Source organism: Rhagoletis pomonella, unplaced genomic scaffold (assembly GCF_013731165.1).
Source record: "Rhagoletis pomonella isolate Grant_MI unplaced genomic scaffold, Rhpom_1.0 Rhpom_scaffold_00007, whole genome shotgun sequence".
NCBI classification, from domain to species: domain Eukaryota; kingdom Metazoa; phylum Arthropoda; class Insecta; order Diptera; family Tephritidae; genus Rhagoletis; species Rhagoletis pomonella.
Window position 1 is genome coordinate 69,319,305 of NW_023458561.1, and position 23,106 is coordinate 69,342,410.

Sequence of the window (23,106 nt, forward strand, 5' to 3'; positions counted from 1 at the left end):
CAGCTTTGGATCGCTCTATGCGAATATGCGTTAACAACGCAGTTAATACAATACAAACGAATTCGTAAAAAAATATACATATATATTCACGCAAACACGTAACATTTAAAACCAGTTTACGATAAAATTTATGAATAAAAACATAAACTTGTTAAAACAATAAATAACTAAATAAAATTAAGCCTTATAACCCTGCTTCGAATAACACTGAAAAAACAAAAACAAAAACAAAATAAAGCACAACAAAAACAGAAAAACAACAACAGCTTAATTAAAATATTTTCGTTCACCAAGTGTTTGTTGGTAGGGTACAATATCTACGTTGTTGTTGTTTTTTTTGGTTTTTGTTGGCGTTGTGCTTGGCTTACCTTTTCATTGCGCGTTAAAAATTCCCAAATCGGTATCGCCGAGCCGCAGCACATTTGCATGGAAACGCTTAAGATGAGGCATGTTGCAATTACTTTCGCTGCACCGACACCGACACCGACACCGACACCGACTCCGCGGCTGCTGGCGCTGCCCCAGCTGCCATTGCTGTTTTTGTGTGTGTAGTTCCTCATTATTTTCGCCGAAATGCTGGTTGGTTGCTTTTTTAAATTTTGTTATTGTGTTTTGTTTTTTTTTTGTTATTTGGCTTGGTTGGCAATAAATAAAGCCAAATAGTGCGACACTCGGCAGAAAAACAAAAACACGAAAAATATATATATGTTTTTTTAAACTTAAATATTCAAGTTGTATAACATCGAAAACGCGAAGCGACAAGTTGGTTTAACGAAATGCTGCCGTTGGCCGTTTACCGTAATTTTATTTTTTTTTTTTTTAGATTTTGTTGGTCTTTTTCTTTAATTTATTTTAGTTTGGTATTTTATGCTTTTCACGTATGTATGTAGTTTTTAGTTCGATTTGCAAACTTTCTTGTCTATGTTTCTCCTTTCTTTTTTTTTTTGTTACTCGTGCACACAATTTCACTGAGGTGCGACTTTCTTTTTCATCATCGGGCGTATTCGAATCGATAGGCCACGCTGCGATGGCGTTAGCTGGTAGCTATTTCGATACCGTCGTGGGTTACTTGCACAATCGCTTCAAGCGTTATATCCGGCGATTATGAATGCGAGTGTGTCTGATGTGTGTGCGCACGCGATCGACCGGATGACTACTGCGGCGACGTGAGTTCAGCACGCAGCGAATGAAGTGCGCAAAAAGAGCAGCAGGTGACCTTCTCGCCCTGCTCGTACTGCCTATTCGCCTGGTTCCGTCTTTCGGTGACTTTCTTCAGCTGGTCAGTAAGCGAATGACGGCCTGGTTTGTCTGCTCTTAATTCAGCTCCTACGTTGCGGCTACTTTGCACTGCTTAGCTGCGCTAGACAAGCCAGCCGAAAACACACAACAGGTATACAAGTTATGGCCGAAATTAAAAATTCAATACAAAATAACAAGAAAGTGACGTAAATCCACCGATTTTGTTTTTGGAATTAAGTAAGCCCCCACACACCGTCGGTTCACAGCGCAATTCACGCTTGTTTTGTATTTCGTATTAGCAAAAGGTACAACTAAATCAACATTTATGATTTTAGATTTAAGCTATCTTCCGTTTACGCGTTTTCGCGTCTTCGTATATACTTTGCCCGATTTCTTCTAGTTGCTTCAAGGTGAGTTTGATAAGCGCTGCTTTCCGAATTCGCTCTTTTGACATTCGTGTTTCAGTTTTCTCCACCTTTCTGTGCGATCAATGCAAAAAATTGTTTGACTTCAGTTGGGAGCAAACAAAGGGGCTGGCTGCGCTTCAAGTATACACCGCTTTCAGGTTCGACTCGTCTGTAGACTCGTTTTGAAATGAAGCCTCTCGCGCGCCAGCTCAGGCATTTATACTTTAACTGCTATTCGGTTTTCAACAATATGTAGCTGGCAGCGAAACTTGTGGAAGAGCTGGCAAGAGAACACCGTCGCACGGCGCCTAAACTCGCCCCAGCCCAATGGAGCAAACACAAACCACTACTGCACAGTGAAAACGCACGTATGTAAGTAGGTATGAATGTGTGCATATTGGTATGCGGAGAACATCAACACTGTCACTACTAGTTCCCAATAGATATAAATAGTGACTCCTCAACCCCATTCGGCGCTCATCATTCGCTATTTCGGGAGAGAGAGCACCAAACGCGGTGGCTTTGAAATGTGGCGATAGTGGCTGCTGAAGCGCATAACTAACTAACTAACTATATAAAACAACAGCAACAACTACAACACACAGCGAATGGTGAAAGAAGCAAGTGGTGCCGCGGCGGCGACTACCATGGAGCCTACCTACTCCGTCATCTACGAACATCGCGCTTGCCGAAATGGTTGAGGCATGTGCCGTTGTTCCCGCTGCGGTGGCGATGTGTGGCAGAGCGCAGTACAGCACAGCATAGCCGGAGAACGCGGGCTGCAAGGTGGGGCGCAAGACACGAAAGTCGTTCAACTTCACCGAGACCTTAGTCGTTTCTGTAGTCACATAAGTACATATGGGTCATTCCAAACAATATTTACACCTCAATAATTTTTTTGGTGTAAAATGTTTTTTTTTTTTACATTCTTTATCGAAAAAAAGAATACACCTATTTTGTTATTTCGTCATGATATTCGAAAATCAGGACAAATTTTTTTCGAAATTTTGATTTGACAAGGAAGTATATATTTTCAATTTTTTGCAGTTAATAAACTATTTGTCGGAGAAAATGGCTGACTTGGAAACTGTTATAATTTAATGCAATTATATTATTAATTAAATAATTAATTAATAAAAAAAGTATTAAAAAGATATAAAATATTGCAATTTTTCAATGCAAAAAATTATTTATTTAATTTTTCTCATACTCCAACGGAAAACCGAGGTAATTACGCACATTTTGATTGCTTAACTGATTTTCTCCCACAAATAGTTTATTAACTGCAAAGCATTTAAAAAATATAACTATTTGTGAGTTAAAAATTTCGGAGTTTTTTTTCCGAAATTTTCGAACATCATGACGAAATCAAAAAATTGGTGTCTTCTTTTTTTCGATAAAGAATGTCAAAAAAAGGGGTTTCACGCCAAACAAAAAAAAATATTGAGGTGTAAATATTGTATGGAATAACCCATATGTATGTATGTATGCACGAATATCTATGTAGCTGTGTGTTTTACTGTTTTAAGGTGATTAGCGTTGCAATTTTTGTTGCATTTCAATACAAACGAGTATTTCTGACATTCTAGGTGACTGCAGTGACGGCGATGATCGATGCGAAGATGGCATATAAAACACATACATACATACATACATATGTTAAGATTTAAAAGTAATTGCAAAAAATTACAAAAATTAGGAATTAACGCATTTCAATTAAAAATTAACAAAAATAAAATAAAAAGAATGACGAAAAATCATTAATATTTAAAATAAGCAGCTAATAAAAGAGGTTTAGCAGGCGTATAAATTAAACGGAGTGCAATTAGTAAATATATATGTATACATACATACATACATACATACATATGTATACCGGGGAAAAAAATTTACACAATTAAAAAAACCACAGTCGAATACAATTAAAATTTGACATCAATAAAAAGGAATATTTAAACAAAAAGCGAGTTATGAAAAAAGTGCAACAAAAAACGTCAACTCCTCAAAGTTGAATGCAGGCGAAAAATTCCCTAATGCTACGTTGCCCCCAGAAAATTGAAATAAAAAATAAATAAGAGTAAATTAATTTGATACGTTTTTTGTTAAAAAAAAAAAAAATTTATTTACAAAAATGTGGGCCAAATTTATTTTTAAAACAAATAAATAATACAAAAAACGAAAGACCCAATATTTAATCGAATACATAATAATAAATAAGTATGTATTTAATTTATCAAGATGAAAATGTTATTGAATCAATTAAATCAGGTTTCTACTCCAGCTAAGTGTTCAGTATTCACTTAAGAAGTAGCCAATATGCCTTTCTGACAGTCAAGAGGTCTTCCATTTTGCATTCCTTTCTACTTTCTTTATTGTATGGAGGGCATAAATTGAATGGATTCTGTTTTCGCTACCCATAGAAGGGCTTCTGGAAGGGCTTTGTAGGCAGAGATGCCAGATTGTGGGCGAACTGATTTCATACGATATGCTTACAAGCGTTTATCGTCTATCGTATGCAAAATCATAATGAGGGGGTAAGACTCCTTGGAAAAAAAAACACGAAAAAACGTAAAGTATTTCCACATTGTCACTTTTAGGTGAAAAGGGATTTTTTTTTGAATAGCTTATTTCCCCAAATGTGTGCAAACAGCATATATGGGAAAAAGCCTGCCTCCCAAGAAAAACCCCTCATTAACGTCATGAAGAAGGCGGAAACAACTTCAAAATTAGCTTATCTGATAAGTGAGTTTCAAAGTGATATGCAAATATTTAAAAAGCATGCATTTAATGTTAAAAATCAGTACAATGCTTATCGGTAAGTATACTTTTTGCTAATAGTTTCTAAACTTATTTATTACTTTAGCTTACTTGTACAAAAAGTGACATTCAGCAAAATATTTTACAAAAATGCAAAAATAATAAAAAGTTATAATTTTTTAAGAGCTTGAAAGCAGTTTAGTATCCATGTCAGTAAACGATTTCAGAGAATAAATTTATCAATCTTAAAAAAAAATATATAAAAAATACCTGCCATGAACACTTTGAAAATGACCCATATCCACATACATACATATGTACATATGTATGTATGTACTAGAGATGGGCGTGGGACTAAATATTCAATACCGATCCCGCCCATCCAGAGTAAGTTTTTTTTTGGCACCATGTAAAAATAACTAAATGTAAGCATCGATGTAACGAAAATGCGACAGAAGAGAGGGCGTGGCGGAGGCTTTTTCATAGCAAAAATACACTCCGAGTCGTGCCATTGTCGGACGAAGAGCGAGTATCGAACCTATATAGGTCCTATTGAGTGTAGTACGCACCTCTAACCACTCGGTGTCAAACGATTGTTAATTTTTTCTGTTCGCTTTAAAATTGCAGTAAAAATAAATAATTAGCATCTGGACGAACGTAGAAGGTAAAAAGTGCTAAAATTGCGGCCCAAATATTAATTATTATTTAAGAAGAAATTTGTGTCACAATTTCGAAACAGGTTCTGAACAAAATTCTAGAAAGCAATATAGCATAACGCTGTTGTTGGAGTAGTTGCCGTCGTCTTAATTGCAAATTGCCGCTGAGGGACTCTCGCGTTTTTTGCAGCTTTCCAATTAGTTTTTAAAGATTTGTCTCACTTCGGTTTCAATATTGTTTACTTAATACGTGCATATATGTATGTACATATGTATGTATGTACATATGTATGCATGTTCATTAGGGTGCCCATTGGAAATGTTTTTTTTTTTTGGAAATTTCAAGACCCTACCCCCTAATTTTATTCGTGTTTATGAGAATTATAATTTTATTTAAAGGTCATTTAGAGGTGGCGACCTGCCGTGGTTTTTGTCCGATTTCAAAAATATTCAAGACGGTACTTAAGAAGGCTAAGCATAAATTTGGTTGAGATTGGTCAACTAGTTTATGATAAAAATGGGCGGTGCCACCCCCATTTTTCTAAAATTTGCTGAAAACCCACTTCTTTGCTAAAGAGCGATTGTATATAGAAATCTTGAATTAATTTTGAAAAATTCCTTAGCCACACTGCTCAAAAAATCTGAAAGTCCGCTACAAATTATAAATAAATTAGGAGAAATATGTTTTTTTTTTTTATTTTACCCGATAAAAAATACCAACAATCCAAGTCCGACAATAGATGATTATATACCATTTTAAAGGCCTATATATCCTCTCCTCAGAACATATTCAATATTTGAAACCGAATCAAAAATAGTCATTCAAAAACTCATAAATCTGCAAAATCGTATTTTCTGACCTAATCGACAGGTGGAGGTCGCGATCTTTAAAAAATCTATAAAAATAGGCAATAATATTTCTCATAAAATCGAATAAAATAAGGCTCTTGAAATTTACAAAAAAAAAAAAAAAATATTTTCGATGGACACCCTAATGTTCAAATAAGTATGTACTTATACATATGTATAGATTTGTAAACTGAATCGCGTTTTACTTACCGATTTGCTTGCGCTTATTTTGCATATATATATTTGAGAATTAGTGAAAAGTTGCTAAAAGAAACAGGAATGCCAGTGGAGGTTACAGGCCTGACGACTTTCTTGTTGCTATATTTTTTTAAATTAAATACATACATATTTTAGATTCGAATGGCGGATATTCCAGAATATTTCCGAATCGTCTCCAATGCTTTTTAACAGCGCTTTCTGGTAAATACTTCACAAAGAGTTTTTATTCCTATTCGCTTGTAATTGCGGATTCACAACCAACAAATGCAGCTTTTGCCCATACAAATATTGTTTGTATGTATGTATCTATACATTAATATTGCATGAAGATACTTTGCTGTTACATAGAATGCCACTCCCATGGCGAAATGCAATGAAGCGCGTGTGTGTCATCAAAAGTGCAAACGGGTGTGGTTTTCTGCCGTGATAAATATTTTTGCCGTTATAAAATTGGTCAGAGATAATAACAAAATACTTAACGAGGATCATTTCGTTATTCATAGCATTTATGCATGCACGCAATTAATCACTGCAAAGTACCACCGGTAGATGCGAGAATCTTAGCGTTGTTAATGAAACGAAAGACTTAAGATGCGAACTTGATGTCCTTTTACTCACACATTAATCAGCCATATATTAACTTAATTGCGATCGGTATCGAGTTTATCGAGCCCTAACAGCCAAAAAGATGAAGCGATATTTTTTTTAATTCTATTTTTGATGCAGCAATTCTGCTAGATGCTCTCGGAACATTTCTGCATCAAAAAGAAAATTTTGAAAAAAAAGTCGCCTAAATCTTTTTGGCGGTTAGGGCTCGATAATAGTCCGGTCGAAGTAGACATTTCAAATAACAAAAATTCCGACAGAGCTAAATTTTGGTGAAGAGCTTCGGTACACCATTAGAAATAAGGTGTCAAAAGTCCCCATCGATCTGACGTCTGCAAAAAAATTTATTCAAGGTCGAAGGTCACATAAATTGAATTTTTGAATTTTTGCATTTTTGCATTTTTGCATTTTTCAGCAAAACGGTAAGGTTTATCATAAAAATAGCTGAGACGAAAATATATATTATAATATTTTTCTTCCTAATAATTATCATTTGAGGTATAGCGATTCAAAAAATTGTGTTCTCCATAATATGCACGATCTCCATGTCGATGTCGCTTCCTTCTTTAGTGGCGTGGCCCTATTGGCGGCGTCTTTATTCTCTGCGGCTTCTTGACATTCCTCATCGTACCAATTGTTCTTTCGGGCTCGCTGAAATCCAACTAAGTACTTCTTCCGCGGCGGTACTGAATGATCGCGAAATGTGGTTCCACTGCTCGTGTATGTCGGATTGTTGAAGAATGCTCTCAGAGAGCAGGTGTGTGAGTCGAGTGGCGAATAAATTGGCCGTCTGTTGTAATTGTATCTTTTCAACGTTAAACTTGACTTGCATTGTTGGGCGCACATTTTTTGCTGCACAGAGCCAGGTGCCTTTCTTGGCTACGTACGTCTAAAGCGCTGGAAGCATGCCTTCCGTCTATCACAACATGGTCGATCTGATTTCTCGTTTTTCGATCTGGAGGCAGCCATGTAGCTTGGTGGATGTTCTTATGTTGGAACCTAGTACTACATATTACCATGTTTTGGGACCCGGCTTAGTCGATCAGCCTCAGTCCGTTATAGGACGTTTCGTCGGGGAGGCTGAATTTTCCGACAGTGGCGCCAAAGATCCCTTCCTTGCCCACCTTGGCATTAAAATCGCCGAGCACGATTTTGACATCGTGTCGGAGGCAGCGCTCATATGTCGCACCAAGCGCTCATAGAAGAGACCCTTGGACGGATCGTCCTCATCTTCCGTCGTGGCATGGGCGCAGATAAGCGAGATGTTGAAGAATCTCGCTTTGATGCGGATTGTGGCTAAACGTTCGTCCACCGGGGTGAACGCCAGTACTTGGCGACGGAGTCTCTCTCCTACCACGAATCCAACACCGAATTTGCGCTCCTTTACGTGGCAACTGTAGTAGACGTCGCAAGGCTTCACGCTTACCTTGCCTTGCCCGCAATAAGAAGAGAGTGGCCGAAATATGTGAGTGCGAAGAGCTTGAGATGCTGGCCGCCAGGAAAAACGCCCGAAAATGGTATCAGAGAGTTAGGCGACTTACGGAAGGTTTCAAGACCAGGGGCAAACTCCTGTAAGAACAACCATGGCGACCTGGAGACTGATGTTCAGAACTTACTTAAATTATGGAGGGAGCACTTTTCCACCCTATTGAATGGCAGCAGACTGACTGACTGACCGCCTGACTATGACGAGGTACGAATAGCGATTATGCGGCTGAAAAACAACAAAAGCTGCTGGAGCTGACAGCCTGCCTGCCGAGCAATTCAAGTACGGCGGCGCGGGGCTGTTGAGGTACATGCATCAGCTTTATTGCAGAATATGGTCAGATGAACGCATGCCCGGCGCCTGGAATTTAAGTGTGCTCTGCCCAATCCAAAAGAAAGGCGACCCTGCCATTCGCGCCAACTAGCGCGGAATCAGCCTTCTAAGCATAGGCTATAAGGTCGAGTGTATTTTGCGAAAGACTGAAGCCCACCGTCAACGAACTGATTGGACCTTATCAGTGTGGCTTTTGGCATTCAACTCGGAAAGTATTCAAGTACTCTGAAAGTATTCAACTCGGAACCCGCTGGTGGTAGCAGAGGAAGAGGGAGGCCCCCACTGAGACGGAAAGATCAGGTGGAGAAGGACTAGGCTTCTCTTGGCATTTCCAATTGGCACAGAAAAGAAATGATTGGCGTGCTGTTTTGGACTCGGCCAAAATCGCTTAGGCGGTTACAGCGCCAATAAAGAAGAAGATGTCAAAAGACTCATAAATTAATAATGCATCAAATAAAACGTGGCAGAATTAAAAATTCTTCTTCTTCTTCTTATTTGGCGCTGTAACCGCCTAAGCGATTTTGGCCGAGTCCAAAACAGCACGCCAATTAAAAATTCACTATTACGTAAATGCAGCGACCGTTAGAAGACGTCATGTCCGTAAATGCGTAAATTTGTCATTCAGTTGGTTAAAACAGTTGTCAGTTATTAAGTCAAGGCGGATTCGAATGTGTTTAGGGTCGCTGATCACAAATATATCATCACGATCGTCGACGATGCCGATTACGATATTCAGCATAGGGCCGAACATTTTTCGACTTTTTCAAGTTTGCGTTTTTCATAGGTTCCCCCCTCTGAAAAGTTTCACTGCATTGCATTTTTGAAATCATTTTGAAGTCAATAAAATCAATCACCACTGGCTTTATGAATGTGCGGAATACAAGGTGTACACCATTATTGTTTCATTGTTAAAATGTATGAGAATAGAAAATAAAATAAAAGCAAGTGAAGTTAGAATACAATGAAAAAACATACATATGTAAATGAATAGTTTGAAAATACGAACATATGCATATAAGTAAAATATAGAAAGAGCAGCAGAGGCTTTTAACTACATACGTATAACATAATAAATAAAATATTGTATGCAAAATTATTGCCTGGCACGTTTGCTTAGCGTTCTGCTGACTGTCACGGGTGGTGCAACATTTGCGTCATTGTCTTTGTTGGAAGCTTTGCGGGCCGCCGTCCGCGGTCGCCCACGAGTTGTGCTGCTGCTGCTGCCGTTTTTTGTGACTGCATTCTCTTTGCCCTTCGTAGTCGATTTCGTGCTGGGCGATAATACCTTAATTTCGGTGTCTTTGGTTATCACTTTCAGGGTGCGTACTTCGGTCTTCGCACGCGTCTTTGTCTTTGTAGTTATGGCTTTTATGTCCTCTGTTATTTTGATCTTTTCCACAACCCGCACGCGTGGTTCACTTGACATTACTGAGGTTGTCTCGCCCGTGGCGCATGTGCTCATTTCTGCCGACGCATTGTTTGCTTTTGTTTCCTTACTTTTGCGTTTTGCTTGCTCGGTGCGCGGTACTTTTTTAGCGGTATTTTTTGTGGTTGAAGTTTTCGTTTTTGGTGGAGTGTCATCAATGTCATCAGAAATATCGATAACTAATGATTTATTCGGTTTGATCTCCTCGGGCATGGTGGGCGGCGTGCCACTCTGATTTGCTATTATTGTGCGCTCATCGTCTTCCAGCAAATCAATTGATTCAATTTTCTGACAAATATTCAATATATCCTCACGAAGCTTTCTGGCTTTGAGTGCGCTTTGTTGTTTGGCATTGGATTTAGTAATAGAATTTGGAAGGTCTTTTCGAGTCTTATTGGCGTTATCGATGTCCGACAAATCGATTGATTCTATACGTTGGCATTGATTCAAAATATTGTCCGTATCAGTTTCGGGCGTGGAATAGGACGAACTACTTTGCGAGTCGCTAGCTGCTGCCCGGAATTCACGTAATTTCCTTGCTGTCAAAGACTTTATATTCGATTTTGAATTTGTGGAGCTTACGATTGCTTTCATTGGAGTTTTTTGTTCATTTTCAGCTACCAAACGTTTTCTCGTTTTCCTCACACTCGATACCGAGTGCGAAGGCACCAGTTTTTCTTTCGTTTTACAAACCGCTGACGCGACCGTGACAATGCGTTTCGGTGTAAGCTCAGGCGTGTTACCATTGCTGCCGTATATTTTGAAGGTGGGTGCTGTTAATTTTTTTCGTGCGCTGGCTGGTGCCATAGATACTGCTACCAAATTTTCGCATTCCGGCTTATCTAAATCTGGCGATACGTTGAACGTGAGCGCACGCCGCAAGCCAGCTCGATTTATATTCTCTTTCTTTAATGACATCTCTATTTTTGTGGCGCGCAATTGTAGCAAAAAATGTATTTCATACACAGTGTCTACATTTCCCTTCATGTCAGTGCAGTTAGCCAGTGCCGCTTTGAGATAGGCCAACGCCTTTTCATATTTCTTATGTGAACGTAGGAAGTTGACGTAATGCTGCAAGCATAGAAGTTGTATATTCTGAAAACTTATGCGTAAATGTGTATTTTGCTTGTGCTTGTCCAGCCATTGCTGACTAGTTTCATAGAAGTCCTGCAGATTATCATGATTATCGGCAAGGAAGTAGAGTCTGGCATTCAAGCAGCCAACCGTGAAGCAACACCACTGAAGAATTTCATACTCTCGAAGCGTATCGTTGCATTGTATACGAAGAAAGCGGTTGAGACTATTTTCGCCTCGCGTTGACGGACTAAGTTCCATCTTAACCTAAAATTGTTCAATCGAAAATATAGCATTTCAAGATATATGATTTTATGAGAACCAGAGTAGCCAAACATATTGAATTAATTAGATATGTGGTCTAAAATGAATAATTAGAAAGGAAAACTATGGGTCCCTTCGTACGTTGCCGACCATCTGTGTGTTCGTCATGGAGGTGATGTTCCAAGGAACTGAGATAGCCTATAGTCGTATGCAGAGCTGCGTATCGTCACCCAGATTGGTAACGGTTGTGTATCGCCCTTATTTTACCTTGATCTCCCCGAAGAATATTGTTCTCGTCTTGCCTGTATATTTTTAAAAACGCTACGCTGGTTCTCATGGCCTCATACAAAAAAATCCAAAATAATATATACTTGGTTTTTAAATCAAAAATACCTTTATATTGGGTGTACAATGTGGCGGTATCATTTTACGCAACGGCTCCATACCCGATTGCAACAACTCCAATGCTGTGTACGTAACCGGTGCAGACAACTTTTTTTCAACAGCAGCTTCTTCACTCATTTGTCGCAGATATTCTAGGCTTTTCACTCCCAATATGTATTCTATCAGTTTCACTTTGGTCTTTAGAAGAGATTTTGGAATATTAAGTAATCGATGTAATTTACGTATTTGTTATGCTAACCTGCGCCTTTTTCACATGCTCCATCTGCAAATTATTCCACGCCCACATCGCTAACATTTGTATTATGCGTAATGCTGAGCCCGATTGCAATAATAGCTTGAAAGTGCCTGCGAAATATGAATTGACAAAGTGATCACACAGCCGATTGGCTGCGCACTCCGCCACTTGCTCAATAAGGCTCAACAACAAAATTGTATAAGACATTAGTTCACTGGTGGAGAGTTTGAAAAAATCGCCACGAAATCGTTCCAATGTGCCTTCCATTTCACGCAGCATGCTACGTTGTGAGAGTTGTACGTCTTTCTGACATTGGCTACTGCCTAGATGTTTCCACAAAATACGAAATTTGACCACGTCGACTGTGCCAAGTACCACATTATATTTGCCCTGCTGGTTGGGAAGCTCACCATGCTCTTTTTGCACCCACTCAAGCAATATTTCCGAATAACTGAGATGGCCCTTGCTGGCATAATAGTGGGCCAACTGGCAGAGGCTCATGAGCACATAGTTTTGAAAACGTTTAGGAAGCGTTGGCAGCTGTTGCATGGCCACATATAGGAAATTCTGTTTTTGCCCCACTTCTTCGTTTAAATCGATGCCCCTTTCTAAGGTGATGAAGTATTGACTGTGTTCACAGAAGTACGAAAGACTTCGAAGTGAATTGTATGTATCATCAATCATGTTGGTTATACGGTAATGTAGAACCCAAGCGTCCGTTGCCAAGTCCGAGTAGCCGGACAGTTGGAAATAAAGCGCTAAGTTGGTTACGTCTTCAACAATGGCCTCCCAGTCGATGTACACCTCATTGGTAATGATAGGTTCAGTGTCAGCCTAAAAACACACATGAGTTACATGGTCGTTACTGGGCAAGAGCTAGAGAGGAAAAATACTTACCTCCTCATAGAATTTTTCAAATCCCTTCACAGCTGTCTGAGCTTGCTTGACCAGTTTTACCTCATTCACTACTGTCACCGTTGCCAATTCCTTACGTTGCAACAATTCTTCGAGATTATCTTCCTGAAACTTTGTTTCAACAGACCGCGATTCTTTCTGCAGCTTCAACGTATCGTGGAGTAGTGCTGTGTTTACATGCGCCCAACAGAGCTGTTCCAGACGGGTCAGCCCAGCAGTTTTATGCATTTTATTTTCTAACTCACTTTTGATTTGGCTCAATCGGGCAGCTGCTGCTGCTTGCAAAGTACCAACACCACGTGCAACCAACACCTCATTGTACTGTGTTGGGCTGCACTGCATTAGAGTTATTTGAAGCTGTTCGTTGGACTTGTGATACTTGAGAAACTGTTGCGTCTCCAACCAATGCAATAAATGCTTTTGTGGAGAGTCCAGAAAAACCTTGAAGGGGCTATGACTTTGCAAAGATAGCTGCAAAATACATTGGCCAGCTGTGATATGTGGCGAGGCAGTGTGGAAGTGGCCAATGCGTGTTCGCAGTAGCGAAAGGTCGGGCCACGGACCCTCTTGAAGCATTGAGGAAATATGTGCCGCATGCAAATCTGCGATCAAGCCGGCATCGTTCGCTTTAATAGACATTTTATACAGGCGTCTTAGCATCAATGTCCAATCCTTGATTGGGAACTTATGTCTTATGCGGAGCAGAAATTCAGCCAGTGTTAAGCACAATCGTATTTGAGCCGGGGTGCGCATATCCATTGTAAGTTGTACAAAGCGGCAGAAGATCAATTTTAATTCTGCCGATTCAGGAGTTATACAAACGAGAGAGTCGAGCACACTGACTCCGTGACGTATCAAGAGAAGTAGCTGTGTACGAAGGCTAATAAAGAGTTTTTCGCTTTCGGTTGTTGAGTCATCGACTGCTAAGGCGTAAGATGAGTACGCTGCTAGCCCACTGACCACCAAGGAAATTATTGTATGTTTCCTAGCGCTTGTGCAGCAATCAATTCTTAGTAGCTTAGTTTCGGCAATCCGGGGTGCCAACCGTAAACAGCCGAGTATTAATTCATAATGCGATATATAACATTCAATGTTATTCATGTGTTGCCAGAAGAAAGCGAAAGGTGTGGTGGGGTGATGTTGTAGGTGAGACAAGAGTACAGCTATCACGACGGGTACATCTGTAAACCATCGTTCTTGCATTAACATCTCCCCGTAACGATCGAAGAATGTTGTTAGTTTTCCGCTTAAATCTTTATAGACGTCTTTGAATTCTCCAGGGTTGGGCAAGCCATACACTAATTTTACCAGATAATATAGCAATGAAAACACATAGTTGGAGCTTTTGTCATTTGCAAATAGAGACATATCCCGACATGTACGCATGTGTCGTAACGCTAATTGCTGTTGTAACCTATCGGATACATCCAATTGGAAGAAGGCTGTGAGCGCTTCTATATGGCGTTGACAATGAGCTTGGAGCTCTTCTTTTGTTGGTTGCGGGGCACGAAGTTCTTTCAGAAGTGAGAAGAAGGAATCGTACATCTGTGTTTTACTGGACGGTAGCGTTGCGAGATAATTAAAAACTGTGGAAACACGCTTCGGTACCAAATATTGCACAAAATCTGATATTAACTCTGGATATGTAAAATTATATTCCTTGTTGCAATTTTGCATTCGTATGAACAACTCCTTTAGTGCATCTAATATCCTCACAATGTGCTCTTGTGCCTGACTGGCGTTTACGCTCATGTGATTATGTTGGCTAAGTAAGTGCTGCAGAAACATTCCTAACAACACCTTATAGTCCCCGTCACTTTGGAGATAATAAGGGAGACTTGCTACGAAACCACATAGCCTTTCGGCTTCGTTAAACAATTTCTAATATTGAAAACTAAAGTTAATTATTATGAAAACAAAATACCTAATCTTTCTCTCACCTTATCTGCAAGAATGTGATGCAAATACCGTACATGCTCCAGATACATTGTCCAGTACTTCGCGCCGACTGATGGTTGTATATTCTTCGCCAGGACGTTCACCAGTGTATCACAATAGACATCATAATGGTTGCCCCCCGGCTTCGTGGCAACAGAGCAAATAGAACGCAATACAGATAAAGCTAGTTGCATTTGACGCCTGTTGGAGTCCTTATTGCCTTTATCTGCAAGCCCCAGCAGCTGCTGTTGGACTTTATGCATAGCGCTAACAGCCGTTTCACGTGAGCCCCTAAATGCTGGTTCATAATCGGCTGACATTATTATTTTCTAACTTACATATGTGCGTCAATAATTATAATTTGTTAATTCTGTGCTAATTGTCGTTCCTGTTCAAATGAAAAAACCAAATTTTTATTGGCGCTTTTTCAGCGCAGCCAACCTTTTGTTCAATTTTGTGAGAGATGCCAAATCCTCAAATGAATGCAAATAAACACCTTCAACTGTCTGGTAACGCTATGTGCTGCAAGGAATTAGAAACGTGTGAAAATAAAGTATATCGATGTTTTTTCGATAAAATGCAACAAAATATGACATCGAAGTTTTCAAACACAAAATGATATACGCCAAATACACTACACATTAAAAGCACACCTCCACAATAAGGTTTTCAGGCGTTCGGCGCCTTTAAGGCTTTCAGCAATAGCTGAATCAGATAACGTTTTTACTACTACTACTACTACTACTACTATGCTAATGTTAAACCACCATTTTTCATTTCAGTGTATCAGTTTGACTAATGGTTGACTGCGGTTAACTAATGCACATCCATTAGTTAAACAATAGTTAAAAACAGCTGGTTTTCTAATAGTCAACTAATGACTGGGAAAATGGCCCATAGTAATTTAGCCTCATTTATCAAAAATTCAATTAACGCACATGGCTTGGATGCATTTATCCGCCGATGTGCATACTGCAAGCATCAACACAAAATGAGGTTGTTGTTTTTGTTTCGAATGCAATGTTCGCAAACCATGCCACAAACGGCGAATACGCTCACTGAAAATTAAAGCGCCCCGCAATCATACACCGCAAGGCGAGCAGGCTTGCGCACATGTTCGTCGTGGGTGGCTACTGTTACGATACATGTGCTTGAACCGCGTAATCAACTGTGCACGCTGCTGAATATTTTTGTACAGCCTTTTACCGCACTTCCAATACCGCGGCTATTTGTGTTCTTTAATATACCGTCATTGGGCTGTATGCATAAAACTAAAGCAAATGGTTTTTCTTAAAATTTCAGACCTTCTTCGTCTTCATATTCTTTGTTTACTTTTCACAGAAAATAACCTGACGCCGAAATTACAAACGTCAGCCAGAAAATTACTTTTTTCTTTTTTTTCATCTTGTCGGGTCTTGTGTAGTTGGATCATGGCGAGTACCAGGCTAGGTGTGAAGGACCCTAATGTTATTAACGTAGACTTAAACGATAAATTTTATTGGATGTATCGATTGCAAACAATCGATGTTTTTTCAATTGGATCGATTTTTGTTTTTACTTTGATGTTTTGTTCAACAATTTATTGCCAATGTACAATAAACAAATACATTTATACATAAGTACGGATGGCGAACCACAGATAGTACGAAACATTTTGCCACAACGTTAACAAATTGGTTTTTATCGCAGAAACTGGAGTGAATGTTTCCTTTACGTTTTAGACACATCTATTACATACCATATCTTGTCGCATTTCCAGTTATTGAGGCAAGCCAATTTCCATTTTAGTAGCCCGTTTAAAATTACATTTTTGTTTATTTATGCAGGCATTCGATAAGCATTTTGCTTTGCCAACAATTGAGAAATTGGAGAAAGTTTAACGGCTTGGAGAAAAATACGACCGCAACAACGCAAACAATAAATTTCACAGCTGCATTTAACTTTTGCAGATTTTTGCGGGTGCTGCAACAAGCCCTTGCTTGAGCTATTAACTGGCATTTCCCTTGGCAACAATTACTCGGCTTTAATATACATATAAATAATTCTAGAAATAAGAATTTCGGCCTAGCCGCTGTGTTAAGACCGAGTGCCAACATGCTGGCATATTCCGGGCACGTTATGACGCTAGCCAATAGCATTATTGGCGTGGGAATACTAGCAATGCCGTTTTGTTTTCAAAAGGTGAGTTGAGAAATCTTTTTTTATGAATCATTGACGAAGACGACATTCCTTCAATTTGAAGGTGAAGAAACGTATGCGCTTGTAAACATGTACATACATATGTTTTGCATTTAAAAACTAGTATTTGCATATTTATATGTACATATCCTATAAAGAGTGATATGGTCTAAAACAAACTTGTAAACATCGGGATAAATTTCTCCTATGATTAGAACTTAATAGGCATACAGATAGCCAATGCATTTGCGCAATCTGTTTACCTCTTACATTACAGATTGCTTATTGTTTCAATAGTTTAAAATATTCTCAAATATATAGCTCAAAAGCTCGGTAAATCTTAAAACTAATATTCAAGGTAATATTTATAATCAGAAATTGAAAAAAACTTTATTTGCTCGTGCATATTTCACGTATTTTATTTTAAAGTGTATTACTACGTTCATTTGAACTGTTTGTTACTTATTTAAAAATTGCTAGAACTCAAAATAAGGATTTTTGAGTTCAGGACGCAGAGTTACTAGTTGCATAATTCTTCATATTGTGTTTAAAAATTCATGTTAAAATATTGCGTATATTCAGCGTTAGAAGCGAATATGCATCACTATTTTCGGCATGGGTGCCATTTGAAATATGTAAAGTGATGATGATGAACTATGAGTTGTGACAGTCTTACTAAATGAGCGATATGTACATATTTACACACTATAAGTTAGGTTTTATCACATTGCAGGTTTTATTACGAGAATTGAAATAAGCAAAAATATTTTTGTAATCTATGGAATTTTTTTTTTGTTTTGTAGAAACTCCAACAAATATTAAAGAATTGTTTGTTGCAATTATCAAGAAAGCCCTCCTTGAACTAGTATTTGTCTTTCATAAAATGAAGGCCTCTTACTACGAAAAGCAACCGAATTAATATAAACTGTTTACATACAGCCTCAAGCTCAATAAAATGGTTGAATATAAACTCTCTACTATAATTATTGTCATTTCAGTGCGGCATTGTACTCTCCGTTTTATTGCTCATTATCAGCAATTGGATAACTCGCATATCCTGCCATTATCTAATAAAGTCTTCGCTGCTGACGCGTCGCAAAAGTTTAGAATTTTTGGGTAAAGTAATAAATTGACCAATTTATTTAGGAAGTGATGGATTAGTTCTTAAACAAAATATCAAACAATTTTTAACTTTAGATCTTCGTTCATTTTATCGCATTTTATAGGTTTTCATGCATTTGGCGCTTCAGGCAAACTCCTTGCTGAGTTATGTATTATCGGCTATCTTTTTGGCACATCCATAACCTATTTCGTTGTGATGGGCGATTTAGGTCCGCAAATTACTTCAAAAATATTTTCACTCAATGCCGCCGACTTTCCACACCTACGCACATGGGTTATGATCGCCGTAACACTATTTTGTATACTACCACTGGCAATGCTCAAAAATGTTGATAGCCTGTCAACAGTGTGTGCTGCTTCGATAGGCTTTTATGTGTGCCTGGTGGTGAAGATAGTGCTGGAATCCGAGGAACATATTGTGGCACATGATTGGGTCGAGAAAGTGGAGTATTGGCGTCCGGCCGGAATCTTACAGTGTTTGCCCATTTTTAGTATGGCGCTATCATGCCAAATGTAAGTAAAATTGTTGAATCATTACAAAATTTTATATTTTTCACACAATATGCTGGTTATGTATGTATACTAGCATCAATAATATATACTTTTATATAATGCATTAAACAGTATTAACATTTTATCAAAAACCAAGTGCCCTGTTGAAAACGTAATTATTAGTGAAATAGATTAATAGACTTTGTATGAATTTAAAATTGGCTCAAAAATGTTTTCAATCACTGCTTTTGAAATTCACCGTAAACCATTAATTTCGCAAGTCTCATTAGGTCTAAGCTTTCACCTAGGATTAATATTAGATATGTATGTAACTCCAAACGCAAAGAATATAAACCAAAATTTGCCCTTGCCAGGCAACTTTTCGAAGTGTTCGAAAGCATCAATAATCAGAGCGTTGAGAAATTGAATGGAATTGTGCGCAACGCTACATGGATATGCACATTTGTTTACATCGCCGTTGGCTATTTCGGCTATGTGGCCTTCTGCACGCAAACTTTTTCGGGTAAGTATTGTAGAATTTCTAAATTCCACAACAGCTTAAAAAAGGCAAACATTTTCAGGTAACATTTTGTTAAATTTTTCACCTTCATTTGGCAGCGATGTCATCAAAATTGGATTTGTGTTATCGGTTGCTTTCAGCTTTCCACTTGTCATATTCCCCTGCCGAGCAAGTATTTATTCACTGCTGTACAGAAAGGTATTTGAATTGAAATTTTTGTTTTAGCCTATTTTAATTTTTTATGCCTTTTAGGGTCATACTGACAATACTGCCTATATTCCAGAGACGCGTTTCAAGGTAATCACAATCTGTCTTGTAAGTTGTGCGCTCTGTATTGCTCTAATGATACCGTCGGTTGAGCTGATTATCGGTTTAGTGGGCTCTACAATCGGCGTTGCCATTTGTATAATGTTCCCAGCATTCTGTTTTCGAAAGATTGTTAAAAAAGACTCTACCGAGCGTTCTTTGGCGCAGTTTATATTTGTTAGTGGCTTTTGCTTAATGGTCTTGGGCACCTATGCAAATTTGCATGCCATCGATGAAAGACGCTCTGGCGCACATTTAGCTAAAGATTTGAAGGATGCGAATTTGATGAAGCCAACGGAAAAAGTATACACAATGGAACAAGAGACTGCAGCACTCTTCGTACCACAAATAGACAAGATAGAAGAAGAAAATCACTTTCGGGATTTGAAGTTAAAGAAAAACGAATTGGAGTTGAATGCACAACTGGATATCGAAAAGAAGTCGGATTTATTGAGAAATGTAACACCTATACAGCCGATATCGCCGATATCTGCTGACGATACTCAAAAGAAGGAAGAAACCCCAAAAGATAATGTAATCGCCGAGAAAGCAGGCAAAGGCTTCAGTATAGTTTCCCCTAAGTCTGAGTTAAAAGATGAAGACGAGGCTCCTAAAGTCTCCGAAAACGTAAGAGAACTCGAGAAACAAAATGTACCGCCGAATAATATTCTGAAATCTCTACCTAATCAACTACCGCCACAACAACAATACATTCCCTCTCATCTTCCGCAAGAGAAGCAAAGTTCACAACAGAACCAACAGCAGCAGGCAATAGATAAAGAGGCAATAAAAAAAGACGAAGAGATTGCTGCGGAGGAATACAAAAATGGACAAAAGGCTTCAAAAAGCAACAATGATGTCGACCTTAAAGAAACCCGAAAGGAATTGAAAAAAACCAAAGAACTGTTGGAACGCACTGTCGATCAGTTGAAACAAGAACTGGCCAAGCAAAATGAAGAAACACAAAATCTGGTTGCTGAAAAGTTGGAGGAAGTAGTGCAGAAAGTGGAGCAAATTGAGAAAAAGGTCCAACATAACGAGCCTGCACAAACACCTGTAAAGTATAATGAAGAGACTGGTGACTTGCCGCCGCAAGAGTTCGAAAGAGAGCCGAAAGAAAATGCAGTACCGCCTAAAAAACTTAACTTCCCTAAGGTTGAAAATAAGCCGGAGGAGCGACCTTCACTTCTCAATTTACTTTCTGAGCAGGCAGCAGAAGAGCGTCCCCAACAGCAGGTTTTTGAACCGCTCTCCTACAAAGCCGGCGAGCTTATCGAGCAAGTAAAAAATGCCAGCAAAGTGGAGCAGCGACTGCCGCTTCCCTTGGCCGTGCTATTTAATGCCACAAATATTAAAACAAACAACCACTCAAATATACACGAACGCGCAATAGCCAACAAGTCTCTGAACTTTTCACCACACACTGCTAATAATGCCAGTGTAACCAAAAATATTAAGACTGAAAACTCAACACAAATAAAACCAAGTGTCCCGCCATTGGAAAGTAATGCCCAAAGATCTAGTAGCGAGAAGGAGAATGTGGAGGCTATACGCCGAGACATACTACAATTAAATTCCGAACGACTAAAAGAATTTCCATCCTTAGCTTTGTCTGTAAGCGAAATAGAAAATGACACCGACCTAGCTGCGGCGATTACTCCTCATTTGAGGGAAAAACGCTCAAATATGTCGCATTTGAAAACGCCCGACTACGAAGCAATCGATTCGAAATCGCATGGCAACAATTGTGTTACCGAGCCCAAAGAGGAGCAACTGCTGCTGGCACATGGTGGATTAAGTAATGCGATCGATTTTAAAATGAAAAATATTGGACGGGAGCTGCGATCAGTGATCGATGACGATGAGGTGAAGCATTAATCAGGAGGAACGCAGTCGTTCCAATACTCTACATTCTCTCTTTCGTACCATGTATTAGAGCATATAGTACATTTGTATATAGTTACATATATGAGCCCCTGTATATAGTTTCATACATACTTATATGTACATACATAGTATATATGTATATACATATATGAGGCAATTCACGTCAAATATCCGAAGCGCGCTGAGCGGTGCAAAACTAGCTACTTTTCGACTAGCTCGGAATAAGACAGCAAACGGGGAAAATAATTCGAAAGCTAAGATTTCTATAAATTTTTGTACGGGCTATCCGATGGTATTATGCGTTTTTCAAAAATTTCCCACTTTCTTGGTGAAAATTGTGAACGAAAAATTATTTGTAATTTTTCTCAATTATGTTCATTTTTAATATTGTTTTTAGTTATCTCAATCGAAAGATCAAGTCTTTTTTACATATAAATCATTAATAAAAAAAGGGGATTTTTTTTATTTTTCCCTAGTTATAAGGCCTTTTAGAGCGCGCTAATGTGCTAACCGTGCGCGACATAATAATATTTTTATAACTTTGTAACTACTTGGTGTTCAAATCTGAAACTTTCGCAAAAACTTCCTTAGATAGTCATCTACAATACTGTTTTAAGACAAACAAATTTTTTTCAAACTTTGTGACATAACTTTTGCATTTGAAAAGAAAAAACACCCTCTCAATTCTCAAAAAAAGTCCCTATTTTTATTAATGATTTCTATGTAAAAATACCTGATTTTTCGATTGAGATAACTAAAAACATTAAAAATTACCATAATTAAGCAAAAATAAAAAAAATAAATTTTCGTTCAGAATTTTCACCAAGAAAATGGGAAAATTTTAGAAAACGCATAGTACCATCGGATAGCCCGTACAAAAATCTATAGAAAAAGTTTTCTAAATATTTTTCCCATTTTCTGCCTAATTCCCAGGTAGTCGAAAAATAGCTTGTTTTTTTTTTTGCACCGCTCAGCGCGCTTCGGCATTTGACATGAATCGTCTCATATATATGTATGTATGTACATAATTCATCCAAATACAATATCTTGCGGAAACATTCCTACCGAGTTTAGAGTTTTTCTCTTAGATTTCCGTAGACTAAGTCGTTACCTTAATTCTGAGTACGTATACATATATATATATATATATATATAAATATATACACCTAAATTTTGAAAATGTATTTGTTTGTACGTCCGTTTGTAATAATAAGACTCAGTAAAATAAATATTTATTTATTTATGTACTTATCTATGTATAGTGTTCTGTGTTCATTTATACATCCGTGAATTCGTTGCTAGGATATGCGAGTAATGGGTCTATTTTCGATTGCAACCGAACTGCGTTGCCAGTGACTGAAATGGTATTACTGAAAGCTGCCAAATGAGTTGCTATATTGGCAACTGCCGTTTTGTGATTTCCGCTGAAATTTTGATTGTGAAAATTTATTTATTTTTTCAACTGTTTCCACGGCTTATTTGCACTCTAATCTTGGTTTCCGTAACCCTAAAACTCGCTATTCAAAATACACATTTTAATTTCAGTGGCGTTGCCCTTTATCGACCCATAAAAAACTATGCCTGCATTTTTAAAAATTTCAAAGAGGTTTGCACCAAAAGTATTATGTGTTGTATTCTGAAAACTTTATAAAAATTTTTCGCAAGCCATAAATAATTAAATCTGTTAACCATTAAAGAACCCATTCACGCTGCAAAAATCAGTACTTATTGCTTTGAAATCAGCTGCTCTCGTAACACCACCTTGTATGAATTCGCCTTGATCCAAGCGTTT

General features: G+C 38.3%; 3 protein-coding genes across 4 annotated transcripts in view; 1 reads left to right on the forward strand and 2 right to left on the reverse strand.

The window, feature by feature from the left end:
- LOC118743437 (rhythmically expressed gene 5 protein-like) overlaps positions 1-1,251 on the reverse strand; it is a 243,331-nt gene extending 242,080 nt beyond the window's left edge. Inside the window, exon 1 of the mRNA XM_036476100.1 lies at positions 369-1,251. Coding sequence (XP_036331993.1) covers positions 369-560 — 192 coding nt within the window. The 5' untranslated portion in view covers positions 561-1,251. The remainder of the gene's footprint in view (positions 1-368) is intronic.
- Positions 1,252-9,120: 7,869 nt separating this feature from the next.
- Positions 9,121-15,331, reverse strand: LOC118743444 (protein three rows). Its single transcript, XM_036476109.1, has 5 exons — positions 14,812-15,331; positions 12,854-14,752; positions 11,960-12,790; positions 11,710-11,898; positions 9,121-11,319 (listed from the first exon to the last, which is right to left on the reverse strand). The coding sequence occupies exons 1-5, from the start codon at positions 15,127-15,129 to the stop codon at positions 9,646-9,648; spliced, it is 4,911 nt and encodes a 1,636-aa protein (XP_036332002.1). The 5' UTR covers positions 15,130-15,331; the 3' UTR covers positions 9,121-9,645.
- A 1,308-nt stretch (positions 15,332-16,639) lies between these two features.
- LOC118743446 (putative sodium-coupled neutral amino acid transporter 10) lies at positions 16,640-22,562 on the forward strand. Of its 2 annotated transcripts, XM_036476112.1 has the most exons (6): positions 16,640-16,990; positions 17,986-18,103; positions 18,214-18,622; positions 18,976-19,124; positions 19,183-19,319; positions 19,374-22,562. In XM_036476112.1, the coding sequence occupies exons 1-6, from the start codon at positions 16,904-16,906 to the stop codon at positions 21,303-21,305; spliced, it is 2,832 nt and encodes a 943-aa protein (XP_036332005.1). In that variant the 5' UTR covers positions 16,640-16,903; the 3' UTR covers positions 21,306-22,562. The 2 variants fall into 2 exon arrangements, with proteins under 2 accessions (XP_036332005.1, XP_036332006.1); XM_036476113.1 differs by lacking the exon at positions 16,640-16,990 and having other exon boundaries at positions 18,020-18,103; positions 18,185-18,622.
- The last annotated feature ends 544 nt before the right edge of the window (positions 22,563-23,106 follow it).